General features: G+C 48.8%; 1 protein-coding gene across 4 annotated transcripts in view; it reads right to left on the bottom strand.

Moving 5' to 3' along the window:
* Positions 1 to 11177: 11177 nt before the first annotated feature.
* afap1l2 (actin filament associated protein 1-like 2) overlaps positions 11178 to 26254 on the bottom strand; it is a 251042-nt gene continuing 235965 nt past the window's right edge. For all 4 annotated transcript variants that reach the window (XM_038822031.1, XM_038822029.1, XM_038822030.1 and 1 more), the window contains 3 exons: positions 13750 to 13943; positions 12478 to 12600; positions 11178 to 12382 (listed from right to left, as the gene is read on the bottom strand). In XM_038822031.1, coding sequence (XP_038677959.1) covers positions 12356 to 12382; positions 12478 to 12600; positions 13750 to 13943 — 344 coding nt within the window. In that variant the 3' untranslated portion in view covers positions 11178 to 12355. The remainder of the gene's footprint in view (positions 12383 to 12477; positions 12601 to 13749; positions 13944 to 26254) is intronic.

Here is a 26254-nt window from a genome sequence, read left to right as displayed (position 1 = left end):
CTGCCAGATTGTGCCCTCTGCAACCTCCCTCGTCACGCCCAGACCACTCCCCACCAGACCCCCCAGCCCCTGCCAAAACACCTCCCCTGCCAGTGGAATGCCCCCCCCCCCCCCCCATGCCCCCCACGACTGTGGCGACGCTCTTTCCACAGAGTGGACACTGGGGTCCTATCCAGATCGTCATTTTCAGAGGTTAATGGGTCACGTGCGTGTTGTTCATGCCACAGACTTACCAATTGTTGAGTAGACCAACCTGTGTTCCTTGAAGGGACTGCTAAAGGCCACTCAAAAGAACGGCCTAGGAAGCGACGAGTTACCATTTGTGGTGGATTGCAAGATTTCTATTCCTGGTCTCACCCAGAAACATAGTCTGGCCTACTGCTGATCAATTCCATGCTCCTTCCAGGATCAACCACTCCACCCCACCATGTGGGAACAGCCTATTGGTGTCCACATCTGGCCAGCTCTGTGCTGAGGAAGACCAAACTAGCAATGACATCCCCTTTGGCTGTTACTTGAAAAATTACCCTGATTGTTTTAGAAAACCCTGCTGTCCTTGCCTATGAATGACAAAGAGAGAAGAGTTTTGAAGCAATCTGGAATGATTGAACATGCTGGAGAAAAGTTAGAATTCATCTTGTCTAATTCAAGTAAACAATTCATCCATGTGGGGAAAGGTGATGTGCTCTTTATTACTGAAGCAAAGTTAATCGGATCACAACAGATTCTCTGTGTGTTCATTCATTGTGAAATATATCAGTTGAATAACTTGCATCAACCACTACATCATCAAAAAGTGTATCATGACCATGGAAGTTAGTGATTCCTGTTGGAGTCCACAAAGCGCAGAATCATAGAATAATACAACATAGCGTGAGCCATTCAGCCCATCGAGTCTCCACTCACTCTTTTGAAGAGCAATCTTGTTAGCCTCACTCGCTCACTCTTTCCCCATATCCCTACAATTGTTTTCGCCTTCAAGTATTTACCCAATTCCACTTTGAAGACTACTACTGCATCTGTGCCCACTACCCTAATGCAGTGCGTTCAAAATTCTAAACACTTGCTGCATTAAACCATTTTTCCTCAAGCCATTCTTTTGCCAATTGACTTAAGTCTTCCCTCGTACTATCGACCATTCAGCTATTGGAAACTGTTTCTCTTTATTTACCCGATCTTTGTTCTTCATAATTTTAAACACATGCATCAAGTCTCTTCTTCGCTTTCTCTGCTTTAAGGTGGGAATGCATATTGTGATGATGATGCATAAAAGTTTCAAGGCTTAATGGGTGGGCAAGAATGGAATATAATGTGGATAAGTGTGAGGTTATCCACTTTGGTAGGAGGAATAGAGGTGAAGAGTGATTGGTGAGTGATTAAGAAGTGTTGGTGTCCAAAGGGACCTGGTTGTCTTCGTTCATAAGACATGAAAAGCTAACATGCAAACAATTGGCAAGACAAATGGCATGCTGGCTTTTATTGCAAGTGGATTTGAATACAGGAGTAAAAATGCTGTGCTCAAAAAATTGTAAATTGTAAAAAATTGTATCGAAGCTCGGTTCGGTCATATCTGGGTTATTGTATATAAGTTTGGACCCTTCACTAGGGAAGAATATACTTGCCATAGAGGGAATGCTGTGGAGGATCACCAGATTAATTCCTGGGCTGGTGGGACTGACAATGATGGGAGACCAAGTAGACTGGGCCTATATTCTCCAGAATTTACATGTATGGGCGATAGGCCCGTAACTTCTTCGGATTGGCAATCGGCGGTGGATTGCTACTTCATACCCACTTACCTGCGTTTAAATTGTGAAGCGCCTGTCTCACCCGACCTACCTGACTCAGACCAGGTGAGACTTGGGGAACAAAGTGCATCCACAGCCCGAGTGGTGAAATGCAAAAGGAGCGCAGTGAAGGAGGACATACCGCCATTTTACAGCACTGGCTGCCATAAAACAAGTGAGTTTAAAAGTCCCATTGAAAGGGAGTAGTTACGTTTCTGAGGTAAATGAATGGACCATGGGGGCTGAGGGTTTGGATATCGACCGGGGGGGGGGGGATTTTGGTGAGGAGGGATCCTGTATGGATGGGGGTGCAGACATGTGGGGGTTTTGGATATCAATGGGGCAGAGGTGGGGAATTCGGCATCAGGTGGGAGTGGAGGCAGGTGCGCAGGGCTGGAATGGTGGAGGAGTGGTCAGGTTAATGGGGTGAGTTTGGGTTTGGGGTGGGGCTGTTAGATGTGGGGCTGGGGACGGATGGTAAGGAGCATGGAGGGGGGGGGGGGGGGGCATGTACCATGCAGGGCTCGGTCTGGGTGTTTAAATAGTTAATCTGAAGTTAGATGTGTTTTGATTTTCTTTTAACTCTTTCAGAGTAACTACTGATGTAAAACTGGCAAAACCATCCACAGTTAGCAATTTAAAATGCATGTTGGATGGTTCGCAGCCCAGAGTAATTATCCAAGAAAGTTAGCCTTCCAGACAACTGTCAGGTAAAACGTTACCTGGGAACATCCCAGAGGAATTCCCCAACACAACTTTGGGGTACCTCCCAAATGTGACACTGTGGAGCTAGGAAGTTATGGCCCATGATCTCACTGTAATCTTGTATTCAATATTGTAATATTGAAAATTACAATATTCTTCAGGTGCTAGACAGGGTAGATGCAGTAAGGATGTTTCCGCTCGCTAGGAGTTCTAGAACTAGGAGACTTACTCTCAGAATAAAGGGCAAGGCCTTCAGGCCTGAGATGAGGAGGAATATCTTCACCCAGAGGATATTGAATCTTTAGAATTCTTTTTCCCAGAGGCTGTGGAAGTTCAGTATTGAGTTTGTTCAAGACAGAGATTGGCAGATTTCAAAATATTAAAGACATCAAGTGACAAGGGGATAACACAGGAAAATAGTGTTAATAATAATCATAATCTTTATTAGTGTCACAAGTAGGCTTACATTAACACTGCAATGATGTTACTGTGAAAATCCCCTCGTCGCCACACTATGGCAACTAGATAATCAGCCATGATTAACCTGAATGGCAGACAGGCTCAAGGGGCTGTGTGGTCTACTGCTCTTCCTATGTTCCGAAGAAGAACAACCCTGCCTTCTCCAGTCTATCAATTGAACTGAAGTCCCTCATCCCTGGATTCATTCCAATAAATTTCTTCTGTACCGATTCCAACATCTTCCTGAAGGCTGGTGCTCACAATTGGGCTGGATTTTCGTCTGCGAGGCGGGTAGTGGGAGTCACAAAATTCCAGGCTTGGCATAGCTGCTTCAGGAGAAAGTGCCCGCAAGGATGGGATTTCCATGGTGGGCTGCAGTCGGGTCAGCTGACCAGGAAAAGGTTCGGAGGCAAACAGCTGTCAGGTGGGGAAGCAGCCGTTTAAAGTCCTTTGAATCAGTTCTAATAAAAGGGACTTTGAATCAGTTCCAATAAAATCAGAAAGGCCGTCCAGCCATCAACCCTCCCCTCCCCACACAATCCCCATGCCACCTCATACCCCCCACCCATCCCTATGGCCCCTCATGCTGCCATGCCAATGTATGCCCCTCACCCACTTCTTTGCCCCTCATGCCCCCATGCCAAGCTACGGCAGTACTCTGTCCATTCACACACTGTATAGAAGCAACCAACCTCCTAATGACAGCCGTATGTATAAGAAAAGCTTTTAAAAAAGAGTAATTGAATGATAACTTTCCTCTTTAAAAACTCCTATTTACTGCAGCCCATTATGTGTCGACCTTTTAGTCCCTTCAAAGTCCCAATAGCTGAAACCTCAAGCACTTGAAACCTTTATGGAAGCGATTTACCTGCCGTGTCCTGCTGAATCGGAACGGGATGCGGCAAGTAGATCCCCTGAGAGGCCTCTTCCAGGGTTGTTATGCTTGTTATGCCTCTAACCAGATCTTGCAAGACACAATGGGTGGGACCCAATCTCGCACAGTTAAGTGAGTTTAAAATCTCACTTAATCATACTGACGCCAGATCGAATGGAGACGAGGCGGAACAGCACTGGGGGGGGGATCCTTGTTTTCATAATCCCCCCAGGGTGGCACCCTGGCACTGCTGATGTCACACGGGCGCCTTGGCTCTGCCAGCCTGGCAGTGATATCGGGACACCCTAACAGTGCCACCCGGGTGTCAGCCTGGGACTGCCAGAGTGCCCAGGTGGCATTCTGCCCATGCTGGGAATTAGGCCCAGTGGTGCCCAGCCCATATGAGGTGAAGTGTGGGGGGCCCCGAGGACCCCCTTATAGGTGAGCTGTGGCGTTGGGGGAGGCCGGGGGTTTTCGGGGGGGGTCGGGAGATCAGGCACCATTCCATGTCTCTTCCTGCAATGGAAGGCCTCAGGAGGGCGATACCCACCGGGGTTTGAAAATAACCCTAAGTGCTGTTGGATAGTGGGGTCATTCCAGGCATTAAAAATGCCGCAAATGACCTCATTAATCCCACCCAGTGCAGACTCTGTTTTTTGTTTAGTTATATTGTGCCCTATATCTTGTGTAAATAAATATTGTGAAATTGACTACAGAGAGCCAGAGCTGTTTTTGAAAAGCTGGTCCAACTCTTCTGAAATTGCAGAAGACTAGGCCATTCCTGCAACAGAGCTGGTCTGATTGGGAATTCAGGGTGTGGGTTTGCGAACTGAAGCACCCACACCTTTAAAAGGCACTCCTGAAATTCGCAAATCTTGGGAGTGGAGTCGGGAACCCTGGAATTGGGTCCTGGCTGCCATTTTTAAAGGGCTTCAAAGTCATCCCAACTCAGTGAAAATCCGGACCAATTTAGTGTTTTGTACAGGTTTACCATAACTTCTGCACCCTATGCATCTATTTCTAAAGCCCAGGATCCCAATATGATTTATTATACACTTGGTTCACCTGTCCAGCCACCTTCAAAGACTTGTGCACAAACACCCCCAAATTTATTGCCTCTGCACCCCTTTTAACATTATGCCATGTAGCATACATTGGGCTGAATAATAGGGTTCATGGCGGGAGGCAGGAGTTGGACCTGGAAGCGAGTCGCGCATTGATTTCCAGCCCCACACTTACAGAGCACCAGCTAATACAGCAATCAGCCAGGTGAGTTTCCAGCACACAACATTTCAGGATAGTGGCCTCTTCGCCCAATGGGACATTGAGACTCCAGGCATTGAACTGGCAGGCCGACCCACAAGAAGGTCATGGCCACTAATTTAAAGGAACATCTGGTAGGGGGCTGTGTTAGGTGCATAAGGGGTGGGAGGGCGGGGGGCGGTTTCCGGAAGGCAGAAAACATTGGTACAGTATATAAGTGTTTGGAAGCATTGATCTGCACTCATTTGAACATATGAACACATGAATTAGGCACAAAAGTAGGCCTTTTGGCCCCTTGAGGCTGCTCCGCCGTTCAATAAGATCATGGATGTTCTGTTTGTGTTTCGCATTCCACATCTCTATCTATCCTGGTAATTTTTGACTCCCTTGCCTGAGAACAATCAATCTACCTCCGCCTTAAAAATATTTAATGATCCCGCCCCCACCGCCTTCTGAGGTAGAGAGTTTCAAAGTTGCAAATCCCGCTGAGAAAAAAACATTTCTCCTCATCTCTGTGCTAAAAGAGTGACCCCCTAATTTTAAAACAATGCCCTCTAGTTCAGGTTTCGCCCACAAGAGGAAAAATCTTTTCCACGTCTAACTAGTCGTGTCCGTTCTGGATCTTATATACATCAATAAAATCTTCCCTCACTCGTCTAAACTCCGGCGGAAACAAGACCAATCTAATGAACCTTTCCTCATAAGGCAATCCGTTCATCCCAGTTATCAATCTAGCAATAAAAGCAAAATACTGCGGAGGCTGGAGCTCTGAAATAAAGACAGAAAATGCTGGAAAATCCCAGCAGGTTTGACAGCCTCTGTGCGGAGAGAAACAGAGTTAACGTTTTGAATTCGCATGATTCTTCTTCAGAGATCAATCTAGTAAACCTCCGCTGAATCACCTCCAATGTATTTATATTGTTCTGCAAATAAGGAGACCAAAACTGCTCACAGTAGAGCGAGATGTTAGGGCAGCACAGTAGCATAGTGGTTAGCACAGTTGCTTCACAGCTCCAGGGTCCCAGGTTCGATTCTCAGCTGGGTCACTGTCTGTGCGGAGTTTGCACTTTCACCCCGTGTCTGCATTGGTTTCTTCCGGGTGCTCCGGTTTCCTCTCACAGTCCAAAGATGTGCGGGTTAGGTGGATTAGCCATTCTAAATTGCCCTTAGTGTGCAAAATGTTAAGTGGGGGTTACTGGGTTACGGGGATAGGGTAGATACCTGGGCTTGAGCAGGGTGCTCTTGTAAGGACGGTGCAGACTCAATGGGCCGAATGGCCTCCTTCAGCACTGTAAAGTTGACGATTCTATGATTCTATGTTCGATGTTCACGCCAGCGGTATCTTCTGGTTCCACCCATGGCGCACCATCCCGCCTTCCCCCTGTGCGTTTCCCGAAGGCGTGGGGTGACCTCAATGGCAAATCCCATTGACAGTGGTGGTGGCCAACGGTGGATTACCTCCAAGAATCGCGCCACGGGGAGGCCAGGGAATCTCACCTGAAGTCTCACACAGCTCTGTATAGCGTACGTTAATGCATAAATTTGTTGCGGAAGAACATTTAGGGAGGAGTGACCACAATATGATATAATTTTACATTGTGTTTGAAAATGTTTGAAAATGAGGAAGTTAAATCTGAAGCCAGGGTGTTAATAACTGGGGCTGGTTTAGCACAGGGCCATATCGCTGGCTTTTAAAGCAGACAAAGGCAGGCCAGCAGCACGGTTCAATTCCCGTACCAGCCTCCCTGAACAGCTGCCAGAATGTGGCGACTAGGGGCTTTTCACAGTAACTTCATTTGAAGCCTACTTGTGACAATAAGCGATTTTCATTTCATTTCATTTCATAAGGTTGCATAAATTAAATTATGAAGACATGAGGGGCAAATTGGCTGAGGTGGGTTGGGAAAAATACATTAAAACGCATGACTGTGCATAGGCAATGGGTAGTCTTCAAATAACTAATATATAGCCCATCAGAACCGAGACATTCCTTCAAGGTCCACAAATCCCAAAAAGGCCTATCAACTGTGGCTGATAAAGGAAGCCAAGGGTTATAAAAGATTAAAAGAAAAGGCTTATAAAGTTGCCAGAAATAATAGTAAACCTGAGGATTGGGAGGTTTTCAGAATATAGCAAAAGAAGGCCAAGAAACTGATCAATATGAATGTGATCAAGCAAAAAAACATAATCTACAGAAACGTAAAAGGAAAGTGTTTGGCAAAGACAAATGTGGATCCATTCCAGGCAGAATCAGGAGGATTCATAATAGGAAATAGAGAAATGGCAGAGAACCCAAATGATTACTTTGGGCGGGATTCTCACGTACCCGGCGAGGTGGGGGCTCCCGGCGGGACGGAGTGGCGTGAACCACTCCGGTGTCGGCCCGCCCCAAACGTGCGGAATCCTCCGGACCTTCAGGGGCTAGGCCGGCGGCGGAGTGGTTTGCGCCCCGCCGGCTGGCGTGGAAGGCCTTTGGCGCCGTGCCAGTCGGGGCCGAAGGGACTTCCCTGGCCGGCAAGAGTCCACGCATGCGTGGGAGTGCAGCGGCTGCTGACATCATCCCCGCGCATGCGCGGGGGGGGGGGGGGTTCACCTGTCTTCGGCCATCGCGGAGTCTGACATGGCCGATGCGTACGAAAAGTGTGCCCCCACGGCACAGGCCCGCCCGCGGATCAGTGGGCCCTGATCGCGGGCCAGGCCACCGCGGGGGCACCCCCCCAGGGCAGATCGCCCTGCCCCCCCCCCAGGACCCCAGAGCCCGCCCACGCCGCCAGGTCCCGCCGGTAAGGGGCCTAGTCTGATCTACGCCGGCGGGACTGGCAAAGAGCCAGCGGGACTTCGGCCCATCGCGGGCGGGAGAATCGGCGGGGGGCGGGCGCTGTGAGCGGCCACTGACCGGCACGGCGCGGTGCCGGAGAATTCGGCAGAGGCGGGGGCGGGATTCACGCCCCCCCCCCCCCCCCACCCCCGCCGATTCTCCGACCTGGCAGGGGGTCGGAGAAATTCGCCCATAATTGATAAGAGAGTCGATTGATGTAGTATATTTGAATGCCTTTGATGAAGTCTCTCACTGAAAGTTGAATAGTAAACTAAAAGCACAAAGGATAGGAGGCAATATGCTGACATGGGGATTAAACTGCCGGTTTTTTGCCCACTTACTCAATCTATTTATATCTGTCTGCAACTTCCTTATGTACTCTTCGCGACATATGTTCCTACCTATCTTTTTGTCATCAGCAAATTTAGCTACCATGACCCCTTGTAATTTAACCGTTGTAATTGTAAACAGTTGAGGCCCCAGCACAGAAACCTGCAGGACTCCACCCATCACATCCTGCCAATCATAAAAATAGCCATTTATGCATACTCTGTTTTCTGCCAACCAGCCAATCTTCTATCCATGCTAAAACATGAGCTTCTATTTTCTGCAATAACCTTTGATGCAGCACCTTATCAAATTTAATTGGGGCTGGTTTAGCACACTGGGCTAAATCGCTGGCTTTTAAAGCGGACCAAGCAGGCCAGCAGCACGGTTCGATTCTCGTATCAGCCTCCCCGGACAGGCGCCGGAATGTGGCGATTAGGGGCTTTTCACAGTAACTTCATTGAAGCCTACTCGTGACAATAAGCGATTTTCATTGTCGTTTCATTTTTCAAATCACTTTTGGAAATCCATGTACTGTACATCCACAGGTTCCCTTTACCCCCCGAGCAGGTTACTTCTTCAGTGAACTCCAATAAATTGGTTCAATATGACTTCTTTTTTCACAAAACCATGCCAACGCCTCTTGATTACCGTTGAATTTTTCTAAGAACCCAGCTATAACCTTCTTAATGATTGATTCAAACACCGACAGACGACAAGCTTACTGGCCTATAGTTTCCTGTTTTCTGCCCCCTCCCTTCTTGAATAGGGGGTTACATTTGCTACTTTCTTGTCTGATGGAACCTTTCCAGAATTCAGCAAATTTTGGAAAATTAGCACCAATGCATCTACTACCTCATTGACTTTGCTCATTGCACCGGATCACCATGGGAACGGAACACTTCTGTTTCTGGAGTATATTATCACCACATCTTTTTCTGCACTGAATTTCATCGACAATCTCTCCACCCATTCTACTAAGCTGCAGATGGTCTTTTCAAGAGTATTACTGTCATCATTAAAACAGATATCAAATACGGCAACGCTCCCAATATTGAACCTTGGGGAATTCAATGTATACCTCCCACAAGTCTTAAAGCAACCATTCACCACAACCTTGGTTTCAGATTGTGAAAACTGTAAAGGATTAAAAAAAGAGAGATGTCGGTCAGAAATTCACCTGCTGATGTGGACTGGTGAATGGAACTGGTGTCCCATTCTTTACCCCAGGTTACCGAGTGTCAGTGTGCTGGTGAACAATGCATCACCCATTTCTGCCTCTGCCTCACAGTGCATCTGCTGCTGATCATAGAAATATAGATTTACAGTGCAGAAAGAGGAATTTCGGCCCATCAAGTCTGCACCGGCCCTTGGAAAGTGCACCCCACTTAAGCCCACACCTCCACCCTATTCCCTTAACCCAGTAACCCACCAAACCGTTTTGGGCACTAAGGGCAATTTATCGTGGCCAATCCACCTAATCTGCACATTTTTGGATTGTGGGAGGAAACTGGAGCACCCGGAGGAAACACACGCAGAAACGGTGAGAACGTGCAGACTCCACACAGACAGTGACCCATGCCAGGAATTGAACCTGGGACCCTGGAGCTGTGAAGCAACTGTGCTACCGTGCTACCCCTGTGCTACTGTGCTGCCCTCAGTCCGTGCTTAACTATTGCAATGGCCTCCTGGCTGGCTACCTATCTTGCTCGCTCTGTAAATTTGAGTGCACGCAAAATTTGAGCTGCCCACAACTTGCACCAACTTCCACTCATCACTCCTGTCCTCATTGACTTATACTGACTCCCAACTGGCATTACCGTGATTTAAAATTTCTCATCCATGCTTTCAAATAATAATAATGTTTTTAGTGTCACAAGAAGGCTTACATTAAGACTGCAATGAAGTCACTGTGAAAATCCCCTAGTCGCCACACTCCGGCGCCTGCTCGGGTATACTGAGGGAGAATTCAGGATGTCCAATTCACCTAACAAGCACGACTTTCGGGACTTGTGGGAGTAAACCGGAGCACCCGGAGGAAAGCCACGCCTCTGTGGCCTCACTCCTTTCTGTCTCGGTTATCGTCTCCAGTCCCACTGCCCTCCGAGATACCAGTGCTCCTCAAATTCTACCCTCTTGTGTATTCCTGAATTGAATTGTTCCACCATTGGTGGCTGTACCTTCACTGCCTCGGCCTTGAGCTCTGCTATTACCTCCCGAACCCCTCAACACCCCCCTACCTCCGACCCTCTACATCCATCTCCCTTTTATCCTTTAATACTCTCCTCAAAGTCCACATTTTTGACCAAATCTGTCCTATTATTGCCTCGTGTCAAATTGTATTTCACACTGCTTCTGTGAAGAACCTTGAGACAGCTTGCTCTGTGAAAGGTGCCACATACATGCAAGGCGTTATTCTCAATCTATTGAATAAAGAAAAACAGAAGTGAGCACATCTTTCTAAAATGGAAAGCTCTCATTTATATTGCCCTGCCTGATGAAGCTCAGTTGGCAATGTACACTGAAAGAAATTCTAAATGCAATAACTGCAGAGATAAGCCAGCAGGGAATGAGTCCCATTATCCAATTAAATGGAATAAGTGCAATGAAATGAAAATGAAATGAAAATCGCTTATTGTCACAAGTAGGCTTCAAATCAAGGTACTGTGAAAAGCCCTTAGTCGCAAAATTCCGGCGCCTGTTCAGGGAGGCTGGTACGGGAATTGAACCGTGCTGCTGGCCTGCTTTCAAAGCCAGCAATTTAGCCCAGTGTGCTAAACCAGCCTAGTAAACAAAACAATTATGCAAATGAAAAATGTATTCATAGCATCACTCAACTGGCATTGTCACACACACATATGATATTGAATTTACTTGAGATTCATAATCCACTGTGTTTAAACTACATGCAACACTTGCTGAATTAATTACACCAACTGCAGAATTAGATTAAGGGGAAAAATATTATTTATTTCAGGAAATCTGGCATAACTAATTCTCATTTTATATTTCTGTTACTGGTATATAACAAATGTGCTTTCATAACTGTTCACAAGTAAGTGTATGTATTTACAACGTTGCAAAGAGAGAATAAAGAAATCACAATTTTTAAAAGAGGCAATACCATCGGAGATTCCTGGATTGCATGCTAGAAATTCCTGATTCTGAACGGAATTAATGCGAGAGAGACTGAGCTGCTGGGAATACAGCCAGCTGGGTAGTATCAAAGATGACAGGAGGTTGCCTTTGTGAATTTTTGTTTTTACATAGTTTGGTTCAGTCGGAGTGTGTTTTGCTTTTGTGAATCTCTTTTGTTTCTGGGGAAAGAAAATTTCTTCGTTTCCACCCCATCTAGATACCACAAGCCATGGACAAAATATCCTGTTTGATCTGTGACAGACAATTTTTGCCTCTGTCACTGACTTCAATGCTATTCTTGTTCGCAACCACTCAATGAGAGGGATTCCCACAGGCAGGACAGTTCTGACCTGGTGTTACTCTACGCCAATGGAGAGCTGTGTCTGGCAGTCCAACAAGAGCAGGTCATTGCAGGTATTGCCTCTGAAATGTCAAAACTGATGGGAGTTAAACTGGAACTTGATCTTTCAGCCTTAAGTTATCATTATTGTTCTAAATTTGTTTGAATACTTAGAAACAGGAGGGTTCGTTGCCATCTTTCATATTACTCAACTGATTCCTTTCTCATGGCATCATCATATAAGAATGTTTAATAAAGAGGAATTTTTAACTTGCAGGCCAAATGTTCCTTTTTCTTGTAAGATTTGTAAGCACCAAAGGAAAATCTGGCATTTGTTGCACTGAATGACGTTCGACTATTTATTTGCGCAACGTTAAACCTGACTGGAAGTCATACCCACAGTTTTCTTAAGCATATAATTTTCAACGATGAAATGAAGAACCTCCAATATCTTCAGATGCTTTGTAGTAATGGCCCATGATGTTAGTGTGTGAGTTCCCGTTGATGACTGGGGCAGAAGAAGCTGTCGTATATGAAAAAGTGTGCCAAGTACTAGTGGCTTTGTATATCCATCTTCCATGAGTAGATGCAGAAAAGTTCCAAAGGCTTTTGCTTTCATAGTCCACCCTCGTTCAAAATATTTTCTAGCTGGTAGCTTTCTTTTCCCATTCCTAGCAGAAACAAAATGGTAATAGTTGTAAATTATATTGATTTATTAGTTAGAAATCTTGAGGTTATCAATGTGTTTCAAGGTGCTGAAGCAAACCTTTGCTTTTTGTAGGACAGTCCCCTTTCCTGACTGCATAATAGATAATGGTCTGTTCTTCAAGGCTGCAGCAGAGTTCACAGGTGAGTTGTCGGGACTGGTACTTAGATTGGAGGGCTTAACCTGCAGAAAGCATACCGATTTAGGATTAAACCTTGTGAAGGGACCTGCACCTTATTTATTTATGTACGTTTCTCTCTCATGAATCCTCCTCACTGCAAGCAAAATTAAAATTTCCCTTAATAAGTCAGACTGGTGGGAGCTCACTGCATCCATAAGTCTAACCTATTGCTTGTCAAGTGACCAAACTCACATATTCCTTCTCCCTGCCATACTAGAAATGCGAACACAAGCTGCGAAAGATACACAAAAACTGACCAATAGTCTCAATAAAAATCTGTCCACTGCCATTATTATATTTACACCTCAATCCCTGGAATGTTGACACGTCTCCTCCGTCTCTTTCTTTCTCCTCAATTCAAATTGTACACTGATCACAGCTCCGACCCTCAAATCAGACTTGCCTCCCTCCCCGGTTCCTCGATTTATGTTTCCGTAACCCATCATCCACAGCCACTCTCCTCGTCTCTCCCAGTTCCTTCTTCTGCCTGATACGCAGGATTGGATGACGTGGCAATCTCTGGGCAGGACTCCAGTCCTTCCAAGAAATTGCGGTGTGCTGCAGCATTCAGTCGCTTGAAGCTGTGCCAAGGCTTGGAGCATGGGGAGACCCCCGAGTGTTTGCAAAAACAGATATGTAAACACTTCCCTGAAAATGCTGACCGACTACGTAAAACACATTTCACCAACACAGCACAGAAAACACCAGCTGCTCTTCAACATCAACAGACTGAAATTTTGCTTCACACAGCAGTACTAACAGATGACAAACAACCCCCTTTAATAGCAAATCATTAAAAGAGCAGGATGTGAAAAAAAACTATTGATAATTGTGAAATGGTGATGAATGAATTGTTTTTTTTTCTTATAGAGTATCCTATTCATTTTTTCCCAATTAAGGAGCAATTTAGTGTAGCCAATCCACCTACCCTGCACATCTTTGTGTTATGGGGGCTAAACCCACGCAAACACAGGGAGAATGTGCAAACTGCACACGGACAGTGACCCAGAACCAGAATCGAACCTGGGACCTCAGCGCTGTGAGGCAGCAGTGCTAACCACTGTGCCACCATGCTGCCCTAGATTAATGAATCGTTAATGGCCAACAATTTGTTATTAAGGTTAATTTAGTTGATTCAAACTGTAACGCACGTTTGCGGTTAGATTGTCGAAATGACTAGCATCCACCATTGTTCCCAACGTTACTGGTCCTGACTCAGCTTTTTTCAAATTCTCCTTCACCGTTACCAGCTTCAGTTCCAGGTCAACCCTGTTGTTTTCCTTTGATTTGCATTCTTCTTCGATCTGCCGTAGCCTCTCCTCCTGAGTGCAAAGCACTTGTTTATCTGAAATATTTACCAACAGCAAATGATTATTCTGCCCATGTTGTACTAAAACATTACAAAAGTGTTTTTGAAGTATAGCCATTATTGTACAAATGCAGCAGCCAACTCGCGCACACCGAGGCCCTCATTGTGAGGTAATGCCCAGGTAATCTAAAATAAAAGCAAAATACCGAGGATGCTGGAAATCTGAAATAGAAACAGAAAATGTTAGATAAACTCAGCAGGTCTGGAGAGAGCAAATCGCGATCTATCCGCATTCCAACAGAGATCAGTGTCGAGGGCGTTTAGCCGGGTGTTTCCCAGGCTCACAGCGCCGAGAAAGACCACGCTATCGAACAGGACTCTGTTGCAATCTGAAGCCTCAGCGGCTGCACAGCTCACAGATTGCACAGCTCGAAGGCTGCACAGTTCGCAATGTTGCACAGCTTGCATGGCTGCAGAGCTCGCATGGTTGCACAGCTCGCAGATTGCACAGCGCACAGCTCGCAGTCTGCACGGCTAGCTCGCAGGATTGCACAGCTCACAGTCTGCACGGCTCGCATGGTTGCACAGCGCACAGCTCGCAGTCTGCACGGCTAGCTCGCAGGATTTCACAGTTCACAGTCTGCACGGCTCGCATGGTTGCACAGCGCACAGCTCGCAGTCTGCACGGCTAGCTCGCAGGATTGCACAGCTCACAGTCTGCACGGCTCGCATGGTTGCACAACTCGCAGGGTTGCACAACTCGCAGGCCGCACAGCTCATAGGCCGCACAGCTCACAGGGTTGCACAGCACGGTGCTGCACAGCTCACAGGGTTGCACAGGGCACAGGGTTGCACGGCTCGCAGGCTGCACAGCTCAGAAGCTGCACAGCTCGCAATGTTGCAGAGCTCGCAGGTTGCATAGCTCACAAGCTGCACAGCTTGCAGGGTTGCACAGTGTAGTGAGCCACGTATGGCTACGAAAAGCTTTTGTATATATGTTCACTATTGTTCTACTACTATCATTATCTCCACTGTTATATATACTTACTATTATTGCTGTTCTGTTATTGGTTGTTGCTGTTGTAATGTTGGAATGTTGTTGTTGCTGCTGTTGGCTCCGCCTGTGGCTCCGCCCCTCTGAGGAGGTATAAAGCCCGTCGATCTGGGGCAGTCTTCAAGTGTGGGAGGGGCTACAGGTTGGCACACATTTAGTCTATTAAAGCATCGGTTCACTACTACTCAGCGTCTCGACTGAATTGATGTCCATCAATTTAATAGACTAAATAATGGATGCTGCCCTCAAACCTGAACGTCTCGAACCGGACCCGCAGGCCGCTGAAGTGACGGTTATCTGAGCATTGGCTCAGTTGCTTCGAGGCCGACCTCGACTGCTGTGGTTTCCCCGGCACTCAAACAGCGTCTCCTCAACGCCCGGGTGAGCCACAGGATCTTCCAGTTAACCAGGGACGCGGCCTCGTATACGGAGGCTGTAGACTTACTCAAGGTACAGTTTGTGAGGCTGGTCAACGAGGTTCTCGCTCAACACCTCCTGACCACACGGCATTAGCGCCAGGGTGAGTCGCTCGCAGAATAGCTTCGTGAATTGAGAGTACTCGCCTGCAGTTGTAACTGCCGGGCGGTCTCTGCATCAGAGCATTCGGAGCTAATGATTCAGGACACTTATGTGGCTGGAGTTCGGTCCAGCTATATCCGGCAGCGCCTCCTCGAAAAAGGGGCTCTCGACCTCGATGTGACAGTGAAGCTGGCTACCTCATTAGAAGTGGCTTTCCAGAGCCTCGAGGCCTTCCCGTCCGACCACGCGGCATCCTCGGGGACGTCAGAGGCGAAGCCATCACCCGACCCAGGCGTACCTCACTCCTGCGCCGCGCGGCTGCCGGCCAGTTCCGGAGGGCCTTGCTGTTAATTCAGTGGGCAGGGCCAGCATCCCCGGCGGCGCTACCCAGCACGTAACACTGCGTGTAATGAGTGCGGCAAGAAAGGTCATTTTGCGAAGGTATGTCTGAGCCGCTGCAAAGCCCCAAAATCAAAAGCTTGTCAGGGCTGGCCTGAGGCTCACAGACCTTGCAACGTGGCATCGTGCCTGTCGGGACCAACCCCTTCCACGTGTCATCCGCCGCGTGCGACCCGTGGGGGCCGTCATCTTGGCTGCCGTCGTCGACGCGGCCCGCCATGTGCGACCTGTGGGGGCCGCCATCATCGACACCGCCATGTTGTGATCACGCTGCTGCCACAGATAGTCCTCCGCATTACCTCAGCTTGGTCCAGCTCGACCAGTCCCGGCCTTACCATTTGCGAAATTCTATGATGGCCGTCAAACTCAACGGGCAGGAGGCGTCCTGTCTCTTCGACTCCGGGAGCACAGATAGTTTCATCCACCTGGATATGGTAAGGTGCTGCTCCCTCCGGGTCCTCCCCGTCTCGCAGACTATATCCCTCGCCTCCGGTTCGCACTCCGTGCAGATCCGGGGGTATTGCGTCGCAAAACTGTCAATACGAGGCGTGGAGCACACTAAGCTCTACGTCCTTCCTCATCTCTGTGCTCCCTTCCTGCTCGGTTTAGATTTCCAGTGCAACCTCAGAAGCCTAATACTAAAATTTGGGGGACACCTGCCCCTCTCAAGATCTGCAGCCTCGCGACCCTGAAGGTCGCCCCTCCCTCGCTCTTCACGAACCTCACCCCAGACTGTAAGCCCGTCACCAGCCGGAGCAGATGGTACAGTGCTCAGGACAGGGCCTTCATCAGGTCAGAGGTTCAGCGGCTCCTGGAGGAAGGGATCATCGAGGCCAGTAACAGCCCCTGGAGAGCGCAAGTGGTGGTCATCAAGACCGGGGAGAAGAACCGGGTGGTAGTCGACTACAGTCAGACGATCAACCGGTACACGCAGCTCGATGCGTACCCCCTCCCGCGCATATCTGGCATGGTCAATCAGATTGCGCAGTATCGAGTCTTCTCTACAGTAGACTTGAAGTCCGCGTACCACCAGCTCCCTATCCGGCGGGAGGACCGCCAATACCCTGCCTTTGAGGCAGATGGCCGTCTCTTCCATTTCCTCAGGGTCCCCTTCGGCGTCACCAACGGGGTTTCGGTCTTCCAACGAACGATGGACCAAATGGTGGACCAGTACGGGCTGCGGGCCACGTTCCCATACTTGGATAATGTCACTATCTGCGGCCATGAGCTGCAGGACCATGACGCGGACCTAGACAAATTCCTCCGCACCGCCCGACTCCTTAATTTAACCTACAATAAGGAGAAATGTGTTTTCCGCACAACCCGGCTAGCCATCCTCGGCTATGTCGTGGAAAACGGTGTCCTAGGGCCCGACCCTGACCGCATGCACCCCCTCCTGCAGCTCCCTCTCCCCCACTGCCCCAAGGCCCTGAAACAATGCCTGGGGTTTTTCTCGTATTATGCCCAGTGGGTCCCCAACTACGCGGACAAGACCCGCCCACTCATTAAGTCCACCATTTTTCCCCTGACGGCTGAGGCCCGCTTGGCTTTCAACCGCATCAGAGCCGACATTGCCAAAGCCACGATTCACGTTGTGGATGAATCCCTTCCGTTCCAGGTGGAGAGCATCTGACTTTGCCCTGACCGCTACCCTCAACCAGGCAGGGAGGCCTGTCGCCTTTTTTCCCGTAGCCGCCATGCCTCTGAGATTCGACACTCCTCCATCGAGAAGGAGGCACAAGCCATTGTGGAAGCTGTGCGACACTGGAGGCATTACCTGGCCGGCAGGAGATTCACTCTCCTCACAGACCGATGGTCAGTTGCCTTCATGTTTAATAACACACAGCGGGGCAAGATTAAGAACAACAAGATTTTGCGGTGAAGAATCGAGCTCTCCACCTATAACTACGACATCTTGTATCGCCCTGGGAAGCTCAATGAGCCCTCAGATGCCCTGTCCTGTGGTATATGCGCCAGCGCGCAAACAGACCAGTTACGGGCCATCCACAATGATCTCTGTCACCCGGGGGTCACCGGCTTTTTCACTTCGTCATGGCCCGCAACTTGCCCTACTCCACTGAGGATGTCAGGGCTGTGACCAGGGATTGCCAAATCTGTGCAGAGTGCAAACTGCACTTCTATCGGACGGGCAAGGCTCACCTAGTGAAGGCCTCCCACCCTTTTGAATACCTCAGCATGGACTTCAAAGGGCCACTTCCCTCCACTGACCGTAATGTGTACTTTCTCAATGTTGTTGATGAGTACTCCCGCTTCCCATTTACAATCCTTTGTCCTGATATGTCCTCTGCCACAGTCATCAAGGCCCTGCGCTGCATTTTCTCCCTGTTTGGTTTCCCCGCCTATATACATAGCGATCGGGGCTCCTCTTTTATGAGTGATGAGCTGCGTCACCTCGAGCAGGACTACCAGCTACAACCCCCCGGGGGAATGGGCAGGTGGAGAGGGAGAATGCTACGGTCTGGAAGGCCGTCCTTCTGGCCCTATGGTCTACAAGTCTCCCAGTCTCCCGCTGGCAGGAGGTCCTCCATGACGGGCTCCACTCCATCCGATCGCTTCTGTGTACTGCCACAAACGAGACACCTCACAACCGTCTATTTGTCTTATTTGTCTTTCCCAGGACGTTGATCTCCGGGGTCTCGCTTCCGGCCTGGTTAACGAAACCTGGGCCCATCCTCCTACGGAAACACGCAAGGAGCCATAAGGCAGATCCCCTGGTCGTGCGGGTTTGGCTTCTCCACGTGAACCCTCAGTACGGGTATGTGGCACACCGCGATGGACGACAGGGCACAGTCTCCCTCCGGGACCTGGCTCCCACGGTACCCCCGCGCCCATTAGCACCATGCCCCTCCCAGCCACCTCCCCACCCACACCTTCACCAACATCTCCCACAGGGTCCTTTAGCCCTGCCTCTGCGTCATCACCCTATCTGGAACCCTGTTGTGCGGACGATGTGCTCCCGGAGCCGAAGGTCTCGACGCCAGTGTCCACTCTGTAGCCGGAGCTGAGGCGTTCGCAGCGAACAAGTCCTCCTCCTGTGAGACTGAACTTGTGAGTCCGCTTCACCCCCGCCGGACTTTTTCCCTTAACAGGGGGGGTGAATGTGGTGAGCCACGTATGGCTACGTAAGGCTGTTGTATATATGTTCACTATTGTTCTACTGTTCTATTACTATCATTATCTCCCCTGTTGTATATACTTACTATTATTGCTGTCCTGTTGTTGGTTGTTGCTGTTGTAATGTTGGAATGTTGTTATTGGTGCTGCTGTTGGCTCCGCCTGTGGCTCCGCCCCTTTGAGGAGGTATAAAGCCCGTCGATCTGGCGCAGTCTTGCAGTGCGGGAGGAGCTACAGGTTGGCACACTTTTAGTCTATTAAAGCATCGGTTCACTACTACTCAGCGTCTCAACTGAATTGATGTTCATCACACAGCTCACAGATTGCACAGCTTGCAGGGTTGCACAGCTCACAAGGTTGTACAGCTCCCTGGCTGCACAGCTCAGAGGTTGCACAACTTGCATGTTGCACAGTTCATAGGCTGCACAACTCACATGGTTGCATTGCTCCCTACCTGCACAACTCACAGGGTTGCATTGCTCCCTACCTGCACAACTCGCAGGCTGCACAGCTCACAGGTTGCACAGCTCACAGACTGCACAACTCGCAGGCTGCACGGCTCACAGGTTGCACAGCTCACAGACTGCACAACTCGCAGGCTGCACAGCTCACAAGTTACACAGCTCGCAGGCTGCACAGCTCGCAGGCTGCACAGCTCACAAGTTACACAGCTCGCAGGTTGCACAACTTGCAGGCTGCACAGCTCACAGGCTGCACAACTCACAGGGTTGCACAGCTCGCAGGTTGCACAGCTCGCAGGGTTGCACTGGGTGCAGGTTGCATTTCTCAGTCTGCACAGCTCGCAGTGTTACACAGCTCACAGGTTGCACAGCTTGCAGGTTGCACGGCACATTGATGCACAGCTCACAGGCTGCACAACTCGCAGGCTGCACAACTCGCAGGCTGCACAGCTCACAAGTTACACAACTCGCAGGTTACACAGCTCACAGGCTGCACAACTCGCAGGCTGCACAGCTCACAAGTTACACAGCTCGCAGGTTGCACAACTTGCAGGCTGCACAGCTCGCAGGCTGCACAGCTCACAGGCTGCACAGCTCACATGGTTGCACAGCTCACGGGGCTGGCTGCACAACCAGCTTTTCTCACCAGCCTTTTCAGCCTCTGTGCACAGAAATCTCCTGGTGTGGCTCACACTGTCACACTGGTGGGACGGGGCCCAATAGAGCCAGCAACGCCCACTCTATAGAGATTGGGGTGCACTTTTTCATGGCCACCTGGGTCTGTGATAAGATAACTATAGCTCCGGACATGCCCCTCTCCACCTTGGGGCTAGACTTATCTCTGTGCCCCCTGGCATGTTCCCTTTGCGTTGTTCTCATTTTTGAAAAGCAATTGTAAACCTCGCTGAGGAATTCCAAATGTGGCGGAGGGGGGTGCAGGAATACCCAGTGCTAACTTTGAAATGTACTGTAATGAGGTTCCCAACCTTCTTGGGCAGGAACCTTTGTTATGCCAAGTGGAGGAAAGTCGGAGGGGGAATTGGAAAATGAGATCTCACCGACGGGATCCTTCTTTCCTGAGTCTTGCTGGATTTTGCGCCCAGAGGTCGTCGTTTACGCTTGTGGCAAGCACTGGTGTAAATTTCGGCAAGAGTAGATTAGAATATCACCATGATGGAAAGAGAGATGTTGGAACGAGGCAGAACGAAGGAAGGATTGACAAAGCATACATTAATGGTAGGATCTGCCCTTCCTATTCAAGCGCACATTCTGCTCAACAGCCAGTCAGGGTTAAAGGATAGACTGAAACCTGTCTCTTCGATCATTGCCAAATTTCAACTAGTTTCCCATTAATTATAACAAATAATAGGCGTTCCAGAAATGAACAGGTTGATAGCTTTATTGAATAACAGACAAAGAGATGTCAAACAAACTTGTTTAAGGCCTATCCTATCACTAATAGAAACTCTAGGCTTTGGCCTTCAAAGGTAAGTGGTGTCTAATAAGGATTACAATCTGAATTGTCGCTGATATCGTGAGCAGGGTAAATGGATGATCTCTTAATGAAATTAATGCTTCAGACAAGACTCATTATAACATAGGCTGCCTGCTGGTGAAAACCAAAGGCGTTCCTTTATTGCAATGTATTAAATTTATAGCTTTGCTCTCTATCTGATACAGAAAATCATAACCCACCACCACGGTTCTTAATATCATCCTTTGCTAATATTTACTTTAAACAAATCTGACTCCAAAAATTCTACATAAACATGTATGTTCCTGAAACTTCACTGTGAAGAAAAGAGCCTGAAGCGATTGGTAATTGCTGTTTTCTTTTACAGTCTGAGCTTCAGAACACTGGCACAGCCCAGCACTCTATAAATATCATCCTTTCGTTTCATCCGTTAGCTTCCATTTACATTTGTTGGTGTGCTTGATAAACCTCTCTGATGCACAGCACAGATGCAAACAATCATTTGTCTCGATGGAAATCCTAGCTCTTCTTGTTTAATTCAAAGCACCGTCTTGCTGTTGCTATGTGCAGCTAGCCTGCTCTGATTCTCAGGTTGGCCACTGGGCTGGCAGTGATGTGTGCAAACTGATGCGGTTCCTCTACCATTATATGTCTTTGCTCCTTTGGAAGGATGTACTCGTCTTGGAGGATGTTTAACAATGATTCACCAGGTTGTTACCTGGTGTCACTGTCTGTGTCCTTTATGCTGCTGTGGTGGTGGCTCATTGATGAGGCTTGTGTGTTTAAACATAAACACCTTTACAGGTAGGCTTTACCTATTTACTGTTGCAAGTATAGTCTTGCATGGTGTCGGTCCCACCATGCAGGCTAACTGGTGACAGTGTTCTTCTAGACTGTTCTCTGACCATGTGACTACATACATCTTACCGTGGACGGTGCCACTCTCCAGTCCCACGTTAACCCTTGCTGTGCTGAGAATCTTTATATAATAATGCATGCAGATACATATCATCACATCTGGGATGAAGAAACCTATCAATGACATGACATTGGGTAAACGTGAGTTACAGCCCACGGAGATGAAGGGGCTACAAGAGGTTTGATTCAGGTGTCTACATAGCACAAAGGGAACTGACACTATAGACAGGGGAATGCAGGACAAATGGATTTGAAATTCTTTGCATGGAGACTGCGGTGATGTGGAATGCAACGCTGCAGTAACCCAAAGATGCAAAACCAATTCAGGGCCGGGATTCTCCCCTACCCGGCGGGGCGGGGGGGTCCCAGCGGGACGGAGTGGCGTGAACCACTCCGGAGTCGGGCCTCCCCAAAGGTGCGGAGAATTACGCCGGAGTGGTTTCCGCTCCGCCGGCTGGCGCGAACGGCCTTTGGTGCCCCGCCAGCCGGGGCCGAAAACTCTTCGCCGGCTGGCGGAAGTCCGTGCATGTGCCAGAGCGTCAGCGGCTGCTGACGTCATACTGGCGCATGAGCAGGGGAGGGGGTCACTTCCACCTCTGCCATGGTGAAGGCCATGGCGGGGGCGGAAGAAAAAGAGTGCCCCCACAGTACAGGCCCGCCCGGTGCCGATCGCGGGCCAGGCCACCGTGGGGGCATCCCCCGGGGTCAGATCGCCCTGCGCCCCCCCCCCCCCATCCCCCACCCTGGAGCCTGCCCGCGCCGCCAATCCTGCTGGTACCAGAGGTGGTTTAAATCACGCCGGCGGGAAAGGCCTGTCAGCGGTGGGACTTCGGCCCATTGCGGGCCGGAGAATCGCCGCGGGGGACTCGCTGACCGGTGCGGCGCGATTCCCGCCCCGCCGAATCTCGGTGGGGGGGCGGAGAATTCTGCCCCGGATCTTTAAAATATATCCAGATATTTACTTAAGAACTAATAGTATCAATATGTGTGGGGATTGATGATATAATGCCAGCCATTGGATATGCAGGAAGTCTCTGCCTTCCTCCTGCACTTTCCTCTTTTAAGATGGTTCTTAAAACTAACCTTCTGATCAGTCCACCCCTCTTTCTATGCAGCACCCAACACCCCTTTTTTATCACAGTGTTGTTCTAGTCCACTTTAGCTCTGTGAGTTTTCGTCCCATAAATTATTTATCCCTTAAATTACTCATTCATTCTTCCTCTTTCCAGCAGCCTCATGTGGTTCCAACTGTGTTCCCATCCCATTTCCCATCCCATTTCCCATCCCATTTCCCATCCCATTTCAAATCCCATTTCCCAACCCACTTCCCATCCCACTTGAGGTTGCAATGACTTTGGGTTCGGCAACTACAGCCTCTGGGTTTGCCATTTCCCCTCAATCTGCTTGATTTACTGCATCCGAGAATCATACAAGAGATCATTCGGTCCATTTTGTCTGTGTCAAATCTTTTTTTTCTAAAATATTTTTATTTGCCTCCTTTTTCACATTTTCTCCCAAATTTATACCCACCAACAATAAACAATAATCAGTAACAAATATGTCAATCCCCATATCAATAACAACAATCCCATCCTCCCACCAACCCATCAGCCCGCATGTTCACATAAACAAATGACAAAAAGGAATCAGGAATCACCCATAGTCACTCTTAATACCCACAGACCCCCTCCCCCCAACCCTCCCACTCATCCCCCCCAACTAATGTTCGATGTTGTCCAGTTTTTGAAAGTGCCCAATGAATAATGCCCATGACTTGTAGAACCCCCTCCGTCCTTCCCCTCAGTTCAAACTTAACCTTCTCAAGAGTCAAGTATTCCAACAGGTCCCCCCGCCACGCCAGGGCAGAAGGTGGAGAGGCTGCTCTCCATCCCATCAGGATCTGTCTTTGGGCGATCAACGAGGCGAAGGCTACGATATCTGCCTCCGCACCCGTTTCCAACCCTGGCTGGTCCAAAACCCCGAATATGGCCTCCCGGGGGTCCGGGTCCAGTTTCACGTGCACCACTTTTAGAAATGACCCTAAACACCTGCTTCCAGTAATCCTCTAGCTTTGGACAGGACCAAAACATATGAATGCTCTGTATACCACCTTCAGCTGCATCAGCCCCAACCTCGTGCACGAGGTGGAGGCGTTCACTCTCCAGAGCACCTCACACCAGACCCCCTCCTCTATAACCTCTCCCAACTCTTCCTCACACTTTGCTTTGATCCCTTCCATGGTGCCTTCTCCTCTTCCAAAATAGTTCCGTAAACCGCCGACACTACCCCATTCTCCAGTCCCCCTTGTTGTCAGCACCTCCTCCAGCAATGTGGAGGCCGGTTCCACCGGGAAGCTCCGTATCTCCTTTCTGGCAAAGTCCCGAACCTGCATGTATCTAAACATTTCCCCCTGCTCCAGCCCATACTTCGCTTCCAGCTCCTTCAATCCTGCAAACCGACCCCTAAGAAACAAATCTTTTAGTGTCTTAATCCCCTTCTCCTCCCATTTCTCAAAATTTCCATCCCGCTTCCCTGGCTCAAATCTGTGGTTCCCCCAAATCGCCATTTCCCCTGACCTTGCCCCCAACTTGAAGTGTTGACGAAACTGCCTCCAAATTCTCAATGAAGCTATTATTACCGGACTCCCCGAGTATTTCCCTGGAGCCATCGGGAGGAGCGCTGTTGCTAGTGCTTTCAATCCCGACCCTCTGCACAAACCCTCCTCCATTCTGACCCAATGGGAATCAACCCCTTTGACCCAGCTCCGCACCTTCTCCACATTCGCCGCCCAGTAGTAATATCCCCTGCCTGCCTTCCCCTCTGTAGCAGCACCTTTCTAACTCTGGCCACCTCCCCTCCCCATATGAACAAAGTAATCCTTCCCTCAATCTCGCTGAAAAAAGCCTTTGGCAGGAAAATCGGTAGCCATTGGAAAATAAACAGAAATCGTGGCAACACATTCATTTTAACCACCTGTACCCGGCCCGCCAGTGACAGAGGGAGACCATCCCACATTGCCAGGTCGGTTTTCACTCTCTGCTGGTGCCAGAACCACGTTCAATACCCTTCTAACATTTGAAAAGAGCTGCCTTTCTCTCACAAATCCCGTCTGACCCTCACCTATCACCTTCGGGAGGCACTACCCACCAGTACCTTCGCCAATACTTTTGCGTCCACATTCAGAAGTGATATGGGCCTATACGACCCACACTCCGTCGAATCCTTATTTTTTTTAGCAACAGGGAAAGTTTATGGCAACACCCCCTTCCCTATCGTCTCTTCAAACATCCCCACCATCAGGGGTGCCACCTTATCCTTGAATTTTTTTATAATATTCCACCGGAAACCCATCCGGCCCTGCCACCTTCACCGACTGCATCCTCCCAATCGCATCCTTTATCTCCTGCTCCCCATCACTCCTTCTAATGTAGCCCTGTTCCCCTTCCCTAGCCTCGGGTACTCCAACCCAACTAGAAATTCCTGCATCTCCTGGTCTCCCCCAGCTGGCTTTGACCTGTACAACCTCACATAACATTTCTGAAAGACAATCAGATCCGGAGCCACCACCAACTTCCCTGCCCTGCCCCTCACTAAACGATTTGTGTCAGATCTTTGAGAGAACTAGCCAATTATTTCTGCTCTCCTCTCTGCCTTTGACCTTCTACCCTTTTGTGGCTCTTGTCATATTTTGTTTTATCACACTCCATAGTGCTGCTGTGTGAGAGACATATTGTCGGTTCCATGGAAAAAAGGGCAGTCATTTGGGATTAAGAAATAGAAAGATACGACTAACAGATGGGGAGAATGGACTCCTGTCTCTATGTTGCTAAGTGAGCCAGGATCAATGAATTGAATGGCAATGCTACTTTAAGCTTGAAGACTCAAGAGTGGTTTATTTGGCAAAGAAAGGCTCTATTTTTGAAACTGCTGGCCATCAAGCTTTTTTTTTTATATCCCCCAAAGGACAGATTACACTGCCTCATATAAAACGCCTTGTCGTTTTTTTTTCTTCTAAATTTTAACTTATTCAACAAAAAGGTATTGTGAAAGACAGTATTGACAAGAGCGAAATGTCTTAACAAAGTCACCCAAGTTGAGAAACTCGCTCCTCCACCTCATGGCAATGCTAATCTCATTCTTTACTGTGGAAAAACATCAAATGAAAGCTTAATTGAATCCAACAGGCGCACGGTGAAAGCTGGCAGGAGAGTCAGCACTCGATTGTAATTTGTGGATCGCCAGAGAAAATGAAAAATGAAGAGAAAAATTGAAGGAACAAAGGACAAAGAAAAGTACAGCACAGGAACAGGCTCTTTGGCCCTCCAAGCCTACGCCGACCATGCTGCCCCTCTAAACTAAAATCTTCTACACTTCTGGGGTCCGTATC

The sequence above is a fragment of the Scyliorhinus canicula genome, chromosome 16 (genome assembly GCF_902713615.1).
Source record: "Scyliorhinus canicula chromosome 16, sScyCan1.1, whole genome shotgun sequence".
In the NCBI taxonomy this organism is placed as follows: domain Eukaryota; kingdom Metazoa; phylum Chordata; class Chondrichthyes; order Carcharhiniformes; family Scyliorhinidae; genus Scyliorhinus; species Scyliorhinus canicula.
The sequence above is the reverse complement of the archived record's forward strand: the minus strand, read 5'-3'. Positions and strand labels throughout refer to the sequence as shown.